A 14,899-nucleotide genomic window follows, 5' to 3' on the forward strand; every position below is an offset into this window, starting at 1 on the left:
TGAGCTTGGTTTGACCACTTGTAAACCCCATCCATTTAAAAACATGCATTGGTAGACAAGTGGTTAAAGAATAATTCCAGGCAAAATATACATAGTTAAATTGATCCAGCTTGCACCAATGTAACAATGTATATACCATACATGGGTGTTGCCCCTAAAAGTTGGAAATCAATGAAGTAGGCACTGTTACTTCGGAGAACTCCACTTGCTTCTGGATTCTGTGCTGAGCGGCTGCACTCTGACTTACTGAACAACGGAGGTCAGCCGCTCGGCATGGGTACCATTCAGACAATGCTTTGCATACTGTAAATCTGTGTGCACATATTTTTATCTATTTAATCCATAACAAATTTTTGTCAAATTTGTATTACTTGTACATCTCATGAAACTGAAATCCTTACTACTTGTATAATCCATAAAATCCTTTGATCACTGTGTATTGCTTGTCTAAAAAGGCATGCTGTCTGTGTCCTTTTCTGCCCCTGTGGATAACAAATAGGTAGGACAGGAAGAGCCTTTAGTAAGAGATAAACAACACAGACTTTATAGTGTTATTCTTTAAAATGTAGCCACAGATTGTCGAAGTGTTTTATTCAATACCACCAGGGAAAAGCTCAAGGACAGAACACATCACCTCTCATACAGACAGCCCTGGCAGGCACAAACACGAAGAACTTCAGCTATATCATAATGATCCTCAGTTTCTGCCCTTCTAGTTATTCAGTACATCATAACAAAAATATGTTTGGTAATGGTTTTTTACAATTCTAATACATGTAACCTATATTTTTACAAACTGTATATAAGCTTAAAAATCTGATTCTGGTCTTGCTGATTAAAAATGATTAACTAATGCCTATTCAAATTGAATAGACAGCTTTGAAAACTATTGTATATATTGTAAAGGCTGAAGGTTTTTTACCTTAATGTGGTTGTAAACCTTATGCAGGCCATAGATGGGGAGAAAAACGGCAGATTTTCGGCCGATTAACGAACTATCGGTCGGTCTAAAAAACTTACCTGACCACCAATTATTACGAAAATCGGCCGATTAATGAGTAACCTATAACGGGAAATGATGTCATTTTGTGGCCTTTGTGATCCTTTTTCGGAAAACGATCGTTCGTTTTTGACCATCAATGAGGATAAAGTCGGGCGTTTTTCGAAAATTTTCCAACATCACCGATAATCTGAAAGTTCAAAATACACGAAAAACGGCCGACAAAATCATCCACTAACGATAAGATAATCGGCCGGTTTTATTTTCGGACGAAAAATCGGCCGTTTTTCTCCCCATCTATGGCCTGCATTAGACATGAAATATGAACAAAGCATATCTCACTATAGTGTCTATTTGTCTCAATTTTAGGGTGCAACATGTTCCCAATGCTGAAACTGCTACCCGATTCAACCCCCACCCGGGGAGAAGTTCACTGTACTAGCTTTTGCTTTTTAAAGACAGTGCGGTGGGCTCCACCCACAGGGTCGCATCATTCATTTACAGAGTTCTGTGAATGAACTACAAGTACCGAAATTCTTTGCGGATGTTGGCATGTAGTTCTCCTTAAACTACTCTATCATGGCACAGTGGTAGTTCATTGATTAATTTTGTCAGTATGTTTGTTTGCCTGTACAATCACTGGTACAATGCTTTACCAGCTCCTGCAACAAAAATATTAATGCTCCTTTTTACCTGACAAAAAAAGTGCATTTATTATTTTTTGTCAAAAGTTGAACTGCTGCTTTGTTCTTCTGCTATCAGCATGAATCACTTCTGGCATGTTTTCCTAACACCAAGAGAAAAATTGTGACAGGGGAAGGACCTCCAGCAGATTGACAGTCTCAGCTCTGTGTGAAGGGGGTGTGTCTCTTCCCTCCAAACAGCTCTCAGAGCTCTCCTCGCTGAGCTCTGCAGAGTGTAATTTTGTTGTTTTCCCCCTTTTTTCTGAACTCTCAGACAAACTTTATAAATTCATCACTTTGAATGGCTGTAGAGAAGATAAGAAGACAGACAGGTAAAACTTATGTAGGAGGATTTGTTTCATCTCTGTGTATCACCTGAGGCCAGTCACTTCATTGGGTATATGGAAGGGTTTACAACCACTTTAATGCATTTTCTGTGAATTATTTTTCTAACTGATAGAGTTGTCTCGATTGTCATAGATTACCCATTCTATTTGTTTGTGAATGGGGAATGTCAGTTTAGGTTTTTCAGGTCTCTTTTTACCCAAAGTTAAAGGAGAATCTAGTGAGACAATGCCAATGCAAAGGGTGACAGCTAAAGGCTAAGTGACATACCTATATGTTGCTTTGAACATTTTTCTTCTTTTATACACTGTCACCAATTAGCGTCCCTGATCACTGCCACACCAGTCATATAATGACGCTGAACTGCACTGGTGACAGTATATTAAAAAAAAATGTGAAAAAAAATATTAAATTGCTTAACTTTAATAAAAATTGAGACAAAAAAGTATACCTTTAACCACTTGCCTACGGGGCACTTTTACCCCCTTTATGCCCAGGCCAATTTTCATCTTTCAGTGCTGTCACACTTTGAATGACAATTGCAACACCGTACTCATATGAAACAAACACTGATGAGGTGGCACTGGTGGGCATTGATGATGAGGCACTGATGATGTTGCACTGATATGCAGCAATGATGGTCACTGATAGGCAGCACTGATGGGCATTGATGGACAACACGGATAGGTGGTGCTTACTGACGGCACTAACAGCATTAACTGGCGGCACTGCTGGGCACTGATGGGTGCAACTGCTTGTACAGCACTGATAGGTGGCAATGATGAGGCGCACTGGTGGGCATTGATGAGGAGGCACTGATGATGCTGCACTGATATGCAACAATGATGGTCACTGATAGGCAGCACTGATGGGTGGCACTGATGAGGTGGCACTGGTGGGCATTGATGGGGCACTGATGATTCTGCACTGCTATGCTGCAGTGGTGGTCACTGATAGGCGGCATTGATGGGCGACAGTGATGGGCGGCACTGACTGATGGAACTGACTGGCGGCACTGACTGGCAACACTGATGGGTGCAACTGCTTGTATAGCACTGAAGGGTGGCACTGATGGGGGGGCACCGATGGGTGGCACTGATGGGCACAGATGGGCACTGGTGGGAGGCACTGCTGGACAGCACCTCGGCACTGATCATTAGGGCACTGATCATCAGTGCTCTGATGATCAGTGCCAATCTGTTCTGTCAAATTTGCCATTTAATGGCAGTACTTTCCTCACAATGTGACAGCTTGAGGAAAGTGCTGCCGATAACCGGTAACTGTATTTACTCCGTGATCTGCTGTTTCATTGGACACAGCTGATCACGTGGTAAAAGGCCGCTGTGATTGGCCTTTTGCCTCACCACGTGATCAGTTGTATCTGTAGGAAACAGTGATTATGGAGATCGCCAGGTGCACACCGCTGGGGGGTGTATTCTGGGAGGACATCATTTGACACCCTCCCAGAACTGCACAATCATGCTGTAGCCATCATTCGGCTAAAGTGTAGTTAGCAAGTGGTTAAAACACTCACCATGCCTCTTACTAAATACCTCAGACAGTCTAATTTCCAAAAAGGGGTAATTTGGGGGGTATTTGTGGTGCCCTGACATTTTAAGAGCCCCAAGAAATGAGATCTGTCATCAGGACATCTGAATTGATCAGTTTTCAAATATATATGCCATAGACTCTATAACTTTCACACAAACCAATTAATCTACACTTATTGGTATTATTTTTACCAAAGATGAAGCAGAATACATTTTGACCTTAAGTTATAAAGAAATCAGATTTTTTTTTCTTGGATATGTTTTCTAACAGAAAGTAGAAAATATCTTCAAAATGTTCTATAATAAAAAAAATACAAAATCCAGTGGTATTTAAAAACCACCAAAAAAGCTCTATTTGTGTGCAAATGTTATAAATTTCATTTGCGTACAGTGTTACATGACCGCCCAATTGCTAGGTAAAATAGTGGAGTGCCGAATAGCAAAAAATGGCCAGGTTAAGAAGGGAGTAAATCTTCTGAAACTCAAGTGGTTAAAGCCCTTAATTGTCCAATGAATTGTGACATAGATACAGAAAAATATGCATTTTTCAGGTAGGCCACTTGTAGAATGCCTAAAATGGAACGAACTAGAGTCAGATGCAGAGACTGGAACTAAAACTGGGTCCCTGAGGCTGACTACATGCATTGCACAATGTGTTGAGTTAAGCGTCTATTCAGGATCCAGTGCGCAAAGCAACATTACAGGTGGTCGCTATGGCATGGGGTTCAGCCACAGCCTCCTAGGTTTTACCGAGGTTGCACCAATCTGGATGCACTGTTTCTATTGTGATTTTAGAAGGTAGTTAAAGAGTTGATTGAAGAATCTGAAAATACAATATTAAACTAGTTAAGAGTGATTTTTCGATAATGGAGAAGAGGATTATCACCTTAGGAAACTAGCAAAAAAAATGAGGACTCACAGAGTGGAGTTATAGGGGAGTTGCTCAGGGGGCATGCCCTAAAAATTTTTCCAGTGTCCAAAGACCTGAAGGTACAAGCCTGTAGCCCAGGGTCTATGAATACTCAGCTGGTGTCCTGTACTGTACAATTAACATAAGATGTATTCTCATTGGCTGCTGTAGGTACAGCTATTTACACCTTAACACCTACACTTTGCTTTGTTCAACTAAATAAACATATTAATATTCCTAATCTGCATATTTAACCACTTGCCCTCTAGAGGATTTACCCCCCTTAATGACCAGGCCTCTTTTTGCTACTCGGCACTGCACTAATTCCACTAACAACTGTGTGGTCATGTAATGCTGTACCCAAACAAAATTTGCGTCCTTTTTTTCACACAAATAGAGCTTTCTTTCGGTGGTATTTGATCACCTGTGTGTTTTTATTTTACACGCTATAAACAAAAAAAGAATGAAAATTTTGAAAAAAAAAAAATATTTTTTACTTTCGGCTATAAAAAATATATAGTAAACTTAAAGTTGGTTATAAATTTAGACCAAAATGTATTCCGCTACATGTTTTTAGTAAAAAAAATCCCAATAAGTGTATATTGATTGCTTTGTGTGAAATGTATAGCGTCTACAAACTATGGTATAGATACTGCAATTTACGCCATTTTTTTTGCTATACAGTGCTGCACTTGTTTAACTGACAATTGTGCGGTCATGCAAAAAGGTACATAAATAGAGCTTTGTTTTGGTGGTATTTGATCACCTGTGTCCATCAGTGCCGCCTATCAGTGATATTTATTTTGGGCGCTATAAACAAAAGTTTTGAGAAAATTTTTTTTTTTTTTTTTTTAAAAACAGTATCTCATTTCTGTCATAAAGAATATCCAAAAAAACTAAAATTTTGTCATAAATTTTTGTCATAAATTTAGGCCAAAATGTATTCTGCTACATGTTTTTGGTTAAAAAATCCCAATAAGTGTATATTGATTGCTTTGTGTGAAAGTTATAGCATCTACAAACTATGGTATAGATAAAGGAATTTACACAGCTTTTACTTTCTGAATGCTCATCACATTTCTTGAGATGCTAAAATACCAGGATAGTACAAATACCCCCAAATGATCCCTCTCCGGAAAGTAGACACCCTAAGGTAGCTGCTGAGAGGCATATTGAGTCCATGAAAGATTTATTTTTTTTCCACAAGTTTCTGGAAAATGACAAAAACCTTTTTTTTTTACACAAAGTTGTCATTTAAATTATATATTTCTTGCACAAGCCATGGGTATATGTGGAATTACACCCTAAAATACATTCTGCTACTTCTATCGAGTATGGGTATACCACATGTGTGAGACTTTTTGGGAGCCTAGCGATATACAGGAGCCTGAAATCCAATGACCACTTTGAAAGCCTGAAGGTGCGTGACTTCCTCATTTCACTTCTTCACTACCGATCACAGTTTCGAAGGCCCTGAAATGCCAGGATAGCACCAAACCCTCCCAAATGACCCCTTTTTGGAAAGTAGACACCCCAAGGAATTTAAAAAGAGGCATGGTGAGTATTTTGCAGATCTCATTTTTTCTCACAAGGTTTTGAAATATAAAAAAAAGAAAAGAAAAAAAAAGTTTTTTTTCTTTATTTTCCAAAAACGTGTGGCAACAAATAAAATACTGCAAAATACTGCTTATCAAATTCCTTGGGGTGTCCACTTTCCAAAAAGTGGTTATTTTGGGGGGTTTGGTGCTATCCTGGCATTTCAGGGCTTCCGAAACTGTGAGAGGTAGTCAGGAAGTGTAATGAGGAAATAAAGCCCTTTAAAAGCCTGAAGGTGCTTACTGGATTTTGGGGTCATGTAAATGGCTAATCTGCCAAAAAGTTTCTCAAATGTGGTACCCCCATACTCGGGAAGTATAGGAGAAAGTATTTTGGGGAGTAATTCCACATATACCCATGGCATGTCTGAGCAATAAATCATTTAAGTGACAATTTTGTCTTTGTCATTTTTCAAAAACTTGTAAAAAAATTAATTCTTCTATTGATTCAACATACCTCTCAGCAAATAGTTTGGGGTGTCTACTTTCCAAAAATGGGTTGTTTTGGGGGGTGGGGGCATTTTATGGCCAGCATTAGAAGTTTATGCCACACATCATTCACTCTTCTAACCACATGAAGACAAAGCCTTTTCTGACACTTTTTGTTCACATGAAAAAATTTTGTCTTTTTTTTCTAGGAAATTAATTTAAACCACAGACATTATATATATTTTTTAAAGCAAACATCCTAGTGAATAAAATGGTGGGTGCTGCAATTTTTTATGTCACATAATAATTGCACAACGATTTTTCAAACGCAATTATTTTTTAAAAAATACACTTTTCTTTACTTTTAATGCACAAAAACACAATATATTGGCCAATTGTTTGGTAAAATATAAAAGATGATGGTATGCCGAGTAAGTAGATACCAAACATGACATGCTTTAAAACTGTGCATGCCCACTGCAATGGCGACAAACTGCATACATTTTTAATATCTATAGGCAAAGTTTTAAAATCCTTTACAAGCTACCATTTTAGATTTACAGAGGAGGTCTAGTGTTAGAATTGCTGCCCTTAATCTGACGTTCGTGGTGATAAGGTTTTGGTAATGTATGGTGCAACTGCTGGCTCCTTACTGGCACAGGGTCAACGCTTACAAACGCAGGTGCACGCATGCGCGGGGCAGTGAGGGTACTTTTTTATTTATTTTGATTTTTTTAATTATTTTTACACTGTCCCTTTAAATTTTTTTTTGATCACTTTTAATGCTGTCACAGGGAATGCAAATATCCCCTATAACGTCAATGGGCATTGTCAATGGGACTTTTGATCTCTCCTCTGCCCTTACATTATCTAATCAAACCAAGATCAGTGTGATCAGATGCTTTCCCAATTTACAAATGGCGCTGTTTATATCCTGCGAAACTGAAGTGATGAAATGCTCGTAGCTTCTGATTTCTTAGACTATAGAGATGATTGGCACCATTCTGGTCTCCAATCAGCTCTATGGTCAGCTGACAGAAACACCGGCTGCATTCTCAGGTTCCCCCGGTGGTTCGGGACTGCCTGAGAAGGCCATGGAAGGCAGCACGGGAGGGGGGGTATTATCTCCCGCTGCTTGTAAAAGCAATCCTGTAGCTAATCAGCCACTAGGATTGCTTTTGCATGAAAGCTGATCGCCAGCTGAAAAAAATTATACCAGGATGATGCCTGCAGCTGTAGGCATCATTGTGGTATAACCATTCAAAGTCCAGTGATGTACCAGTACGTCGCTGGTCCTTGTTGGGTAAATATGCTATGTTCTTTTTTTTTATGCAGCCTGTGGACTGAATGAAAAAAAGAGAAGAAATCTTTGACAAAAAAAATGTGTGGTATGCCCACCATTAAAATATACCGCCCTGCATCCACAAACTTCTAATGGTGGGCACACATTAGGTCACATGGTGCCACATGAACCAGTTCCAAGATTGTACAAATGTCTAAATAGTGGTACGCTTGAATAAAAATTGTCCACATATAAGTGGTACCCCATATGGAAAAAGGATGACACCAAGTCCCAAACTATCTTGCCACTACTCCCCATGTAGTCATGGCATCCGGGGGGCTCTACGTGACTACCTTTTCCCTCGTAAATCCAAACTTATAAGTATAGCCTGTTGCCCTCTCACAGGTCTCCTACATCTTGACCCCATATCTGGCACGCTTGCTGGGGAGAAATTGTTTGAATGCAAGGCGGCCAGAAAAATTAATGAAGGACTCATCAATGCAGTATTTTTGCTGGGGAGTATAGACATCTGCAAATTTTTGGTTAAGGTGATTTGCGAGGGGCTGAATTTTGTGGAGCTGGTCAAATGCAGGGTCACCCCGAGAATAACAGAGTGTGTTGTCGTTGAAATGCATAAAACACATTATACTCTCATATATATGCCTGGCCATGGCAGCAGAGAACACGGCATATGATGAATCGGGTCTGAGGACCAATACAATCACAATTCATTTTTTTTTTAGTAATGCCCATGTTGAGGGTTAGGCCCCACAAAAATATAAATTCGGAAACCGTAATGAGTTTCCATGCGAATGGTCTGGCAAGGTTTGAATTTGGATTGTCGGCGATGCATTGTTGTGCATATAAAATGCTTTGATCCACAATTAATGCATACAGATCTTCCGTGAAAAACAGATCCAAAAAATCAAGGGGAGGAGTTAAATTTGCTATTTCCACCTGAATTCCGGGTTGGGCAGTGAATGGGGGAAGTACGGGTGCTGCAGAATTTGTGGGCTGCCAATCAGGATTTGCGAGCACATCCAGAAGGATACTAGGGGCTCTACGGGCCTGTGTGCGAATTCTTGGTGGCTGTGGGACAATACTTGTGCTCGCTACCACACCGGCTTGTACTGGACTTATGGGACTCGCCACGTCACCAAGTCATACTGCAGTGCTGGTATTATTATTATTATTACACAGGATTTATATAGCGACAACAGTTTGCTCAGCACTTTACAATATAATGGGAGACAATACAGAACAATACAGTTCAATACAACAGGGTTAGGAGGGCCTGAACCTGAGAGCTTACAATCTAAGTGGTATGTGAAAGACCAGGAAGTACTAGGCCACTAGTACTCGCCAGTTCACCAAAAGGTAGCGCGGCACTAGTACTGGCACTCTGCTGCATATGAGAGTCATCAAAATTTACCAACAAGTACTAACAGAGATCAGGCCTGATTCTGAGAACACTGCGGTTTTGTGTGCAATGTATCAAGTGACAGTGACCTACTGACACTGCACTTGCTAGGGGAGAAGGGGGGGTAAGCGTAGGGGCTAAACGCAGGTGCTGGCAGGAGCCGAAGCTGATCCTGCTGACGCTGCATTTTGGGGGACGCTATACTAATATGAACGCTGGTACAGTGCTGATCTGATCAAAGATATTGATCTGTTCAGACACTATACTAGCAATGGAGGTTTACTGTGTATGAGCGTTTTCCTGGCAATCGAGGGGTTAAATGTGATTACTGGTGTACTGAGGGGCAAGCTGATGCTATCTGGGAGGGGTGTGAAAACCACTGGACTGCGAATCACCTATATATATGTGATTTTTCTCACCTGTGCCGCCCTGTAGCAGTATTTCTGCTATAGGGCAGTCAGGAAGCGGTTACATAAGCGGTTTGTGTAACAGCGCTGTGTTATTTTAACTGACAATTGTGTGATCATGCAACACTCCACCAATATAAAATTTACATCCTTTTTTCCCCACAAAGTGAGCTTTCTTTTGGTGGTATTTGATTGCCTGTGCGTTTTTAATTTATTGCGCTATAAAAAAAAAGGCTGACAATTTTGAGAAAAAAAAACAATATTTTGGACTTTTTGCTATAAAACATGTCCAGTAAAAGAATTTAAAAATCAAATTTCGTCATAAATTTCGGCCAAAATGTATTCTGCGACATGTCTTTGCTAAAAAAAACCCAATATGTGTAAATCAATTGGTTTACGTGAAAGTTATAGCGGTAATAAATGGCAGTATAGATACTGGATTTTTTTTAATTTACTAATAATAGTGGCCATCAGCGACTTATGGCGGCAATAAGTGACTTATGGCGGCAATCAGCGACTTATGGCAGGACTGCAGGACTGCGGCAGACATTCTAACACTGGGGGGAACTGACTTGGGGTCACTGACATCCCCAGTGACACCAATACAGTGATCAGTGCAAAAAAAAACACAGACACTGTACTAATGGCACTGGGGAGGAAGGGGTTAACATTGGGAGGCAATGAAATGGTTAACAGTGTGAAGGGAGTGTTTCACTAGGGGGCAGGGGTGTGTTCCTCTCTATTACACACTGTCTTGGAAGGCTGTATCCAGCGATCCCAGAACAGTGTGCTGAAGCTCACAGGGAGGAAGAGCTCCATTGAAAACAATGCAGCCTTCCTCCCCGTCTGTGTTTGCCGGCAATCGCCGGGCTCCAGCGGGTAATCACCGGCTGGGACCCGGTGATTGACACCCGTGGCCACGATTGGTGCCGCGGGTACGGTGGTCACACTCCTCACACGCGCCCCCTATTCTGGAATGCAGGATCACGTTTATATACCTGATCCTGCGCACAGGGGCCGCCTTGTAGCAGTATATGTACTGCGGGCAGTCCCCTAGTGGTTAATGTCTTTTTCTATATTGTATGCATACAATTTTTACTAGTTTACTTCTAGGGTAGTATACTATGGGTGGGGCCAGATATATTGATAAAGGTTATGTTAAACAACTCAAATAGTTCTTTGTACTTCTTCAAATAGAAACACAATTTCCAATTTTCATTCTGCATCTTTGTTCAACAACACAGGGATAAGGCCTACCAACAATAAATAAGATGAGCCTTACAAATAAATTATTGTAGTGCAAAACAGGAATTAAACCCAACATTTACCACTTTTCTAGGGAGCTATACAGGGATTTTTTTTCTGAACACAAACCTTCTCCAACATGTTCTAAAAAGTTCTGCCACACCACACCCCCACATGTACATTGCCTTCCTCCATCAAACCTGTAGTAAACTGTATAATGGAGGGAGGAGAGTTAGTAATATGCCCCTATTCATACAATAATTATACTAAATGATACTAAATATTCAGTCTTAAATTGCCATGACTGTGATGACTGTGTAGGCTTATAGATAGTGCATATTTGTCCCCATACTTAGTGTTGTTCATTCTTGTCTAAGTCTGAGATCATGTAAGACTAAAGCCTAATGCATCAGAAAATTGGACAAAAAATACTGCTTTCGAAGTGATCATACTATCACTGATTATTAGTACACAGCTTTCATCCTAAATTATTCAAAGGGACAAACACAAAAAATGTTCTCTTATGATACCCGATTTAACAATTTTCATTTAATCAGTAAAGTATTTGTCTGAAAACAATTTAAAGAGCAAGACCGCGCATGCTCAGAAACGAAGGAATACATTACAATACAATACAATGCATTACATCACTCCAGAAGTTGTATTCTGTCTTTAGTAACCTCATCATTTTGATATGAGACTAGCATGCAAAAACAAAATGGATGATCATTCGATATTCTTATCGTGGGTACCAGGCTTAAAGCCGGCCACAGACTGAGCAATTTATTTCCTGCAACAACAGCTGTAGGAAAGAAAATTGCTTTATTCCACCATCAACACAGTCAGTGATGATGGAGGAATCCCTCCCATGGAACCATTGTGTTCTCCTGGTTGGGGGGCAGGGAGAGCTAACCCCATCGGGACAGTCATTACTGCTAGCTGCTCTAATAGCCACTAGTAATAATCGCATGTAAAATTGGACAGGCAAGTTGATCAATCAACTTGGGTACATTCAGCCTGCCCATACATGGTTTGATTGTTCGAATCTCAGCTGGTCCCTGCTGAACTGGACGAAATTCGAACAGTCTTTGGCCAGCTTAAGCAGCCATTGCTCTGTCAACTGCCTAGAACACTGCACACTGAAAAGCTAGTTATCAGTGTTTGAAGTAAGGGAAAGGAAAAGGAAGTAAATGTAAGAATTTGAGTGACCTCTGACCCCCTGACAGAAGCAAACTCAAAAATAAACGTGTAAATGAAGCAAGTATGTTTCAAGTGTAATTCTGAGCAATTACTATATCCTAAAGATAAACTGTTGATATAGATACAATGTATAACTATGTAAAGCACAAGGGATGGTACTTACATTGAATGAGAAGTGTCCCTGGTGGCTGCTCTGCTCCAACCCCCCCCCCCCCTTTCCATACCCTTTCAGCTGTGAGCTCCTGATGCTGCATGGGCTACTGTGAACTGCTGGACCTGTCACATGTGCTAACTTTGGCTGCCCTTTCCACCCCTACCCCATTTATACAAGCTGTACTATCCTACAATGAAATACGCTTTCTGCAAGGTGAACAGGTGGATATATGAAAGGTCTACCTCCTCCATTCATAAAGCACTTTTCATTGTGGGAAGCGATAGTACATCTTTTTTAATGGAGCAGGGGGGCAGAAAGGGTGGGCATAGCCAGCATTTTTGATGGACGAATGGCCTGTGATAGGTCCACTGGAAGATCACAGCTGTGGGGGTATCAGGGGGGCAGAGGAATGAAGACTTCATTGAACACAGCAGCACAAGGAACACTTCCCATTCAATGTAAATGTCATCCCTTGTGCTGATTTTGAAAAAAAGCTATTAAACTTAAGCTTTAACAACAGGTGTAGCAAACGTGCACACAGAGATGGATGCGAACCTCCATTTTGGCAAAGGCCTCCATCTTCTATAATTTTCTACTCCCAAATCAGCTTCCCTCATATCCCCCCTCCCTCTCTGTTGAGTGACATGTGGTATGTTTGATGCAGAGATCAAAGGTATCAAGGCCCAGCGGGAGAGCTCATGGCTATAAACCCCAATTAGCCTGGCCCCCAGATGTCTGCGAGACTCTGCTTGGAGAAGGATTGTAAAACCATAAACCAAGTCCTTCACTGAGCTCAAAGACATTCCAGGTATTCGTAAAACGGACTCACATTTAAACATCCCCTTTCCCCTATGATTACATATCTTGAACTATGAAAGACATACATAAAAACCAGGCATATATTCAGATCGGTCTCGTTAATACAAGTCGTCTGATATATTACATCCCCTAGCTGGCATCAACAGGAGAGCAGAAAATGAAATCTCCTAAACCATCCCAGCAGGTATGTCATATTTCATATCTAGAGGTTCAGCAGATGATTCTGCATATTAATATACTAGTGGCAAGGCTGCTAAATGCACCGAGTAAGTTATGGACCATAGCATAATTTGTGAGGGCTTTGGTCAGAGCCTGAGCTCCCCGCCTACAACTCCCTCCCCAAATGAGGCGATTGGTTCTCTGCTTCAAGGAGATACCCTGTTGAGTTGCTAGAAAAGCTGTTATGCTTGGAGCAGAAAGCTAAGCTGAGTTTAGCTAAGTTGAAGATTCTCCCTTTTAACATCGGAACTAACTTTGGGAGATAAGGCATCCTTTTGGCTCTGAAACCTGATCTGCTGAAACCAAGGCTGACGGCAAGTACTTTATCCCTCTAAACTTCTTTCTGTTATCTCTTTGCTGTGCTATTGCTCTCTGTATATTTATATGTAATACAGGGAGCAATACAGAAAAAGATGTAGCCTATATATATATATATATATATATATATATATATATATATACAGTCAGGTCCATAAATATTGGGACATCAACACAATTCTAACATTTTTGGCTCTATACACCACCACAATGGATTTGAAATGAAACAAACAAGATGTGTTCTAACTGCAGACTGTCAGCTTTAATTTTAGGGTATTAACATCCAAATCAGGTGAACGGTGTAGGAATTACAACAGTTTGCATATGTACCTCCCACTTGTTAAGGGACCAAAAGTAATGGACAATTGGCTTCTCAGCTGTTCCATAGCCAGGTGTGTGTTATTCCCTCATTATCCCAATTACAATGAGCAGATAAAAGGTCCAGAGTTCATTTCAAGTGTTCTATTTGCATTTGGAATCTGTTGCTGTCAACTCTCAAGATGAGATCCAAAGAGCTGTCACTATCAGTGAAGCAAGCCATCCTTAGGCTGAAAAAACAAAACAAACCCATCAGAGAGATAGCAAAAACATTAGGCGTGGCCAAAACAACTGTTTGGAACATTCTTAAAAAGAAGGAATGCACCGGTGAGCTCAGCAACACCAAAAGACCCGGAAGACCACGGAAAACAACTGTGGTGGATGACCGAAGAATTCTTTCCCTGGTGAAGAAAACACTCTTCACAACAGTTGGCCAGATCAAGAACACTCTCCAGGAGGTAGGTGTATGTGTGTCAAAGTCACCAATCAAGAGAAGACTTCACCAGAGTGAATACAGAGGGTTCACCACAAGATGGAAACCATTGGTGAGCCTCAAAAACAGGAAGGCCAGATTAGAGTTTGCCAAACGACATGTAAAAAAGCCTTCACAGTTCTGGAACAACATCCTATGGACAGATGAGACTGAGATCAACTTGTACCAGAGTGATGGGAAGAGAAGAGTATGGAGAAGGAAAGGAACTGCTCATGATCCTAAGCATACCATCTCATCAGTGAAGCATGGTGGTGGTAGTGTCATGGCGTGGGCATGTATGGCTGCCAATGGAACTGCTTCTCTTGTATTTATTGATGATGTGACTGCTGACAGAAGCAGCAGGATGAATTCTGAAGTGTTTCGGGAATATTATCTGCTCATATTCAGCCAAATACTTCACAACTCATTGGACGCTTCACAGTGCAGATGGACAATGACCCAAAGCAGACTGCAAAAGCAACCAAAGAGTTTTTTAAGGGAAAGAAGTGGAATGTTCTGCAATGGCCAAGTCA

The 14,899-nt window shown here is 40.7% G+C and overlaps 1 protein-coding gene across 3 annotated transcripts in view; it reads right to left on the reverse strand.

The window, feature by feature from the left end:
• Positions 1-1,312: 1,312 nt before the first annotated feature.
• Positions 1,313-14,899, reverse strand: part of PNPLA4 (patatin like domain 4, phospholipase and triacylglycerol lipase) — a 142,638-nt gene continuing 129,051 nt past the window's right edge. The window contains exon 8 of one of the 3 annotated variants that reach the window (XM_089680280.1): positions 1,313-1,988. In XM_089680280.1, coding sequence (XP_089536406.1) covers positions 1,976-1,988 — 13 coding nt within the window. In that variant the 3' untranslated portion in view covers positions 1,313-1,975. The remainder of the gene's footprint in view (positions 1,989-14,899) is intronic. The other 2 variants (XM_089680279.1, XM_089680277.1) reach the window with 2 other exon arrangements.

Source organism: Staurois parvus, unplaced genomic scaffold, assembly GCF_062004578.1.
Source record: "Staurois parvus isolate SC_StPar_1 unplaced genomic scaffold, SC_StPar_1.0 ptg000238l, whole genome shotgun sequence".
Taxonomy (NCBI): Eukaryota; Metazoa; Chordata; class Amphibia; order Anura; family Ranidae; genus Staurois; species Staurois parvus.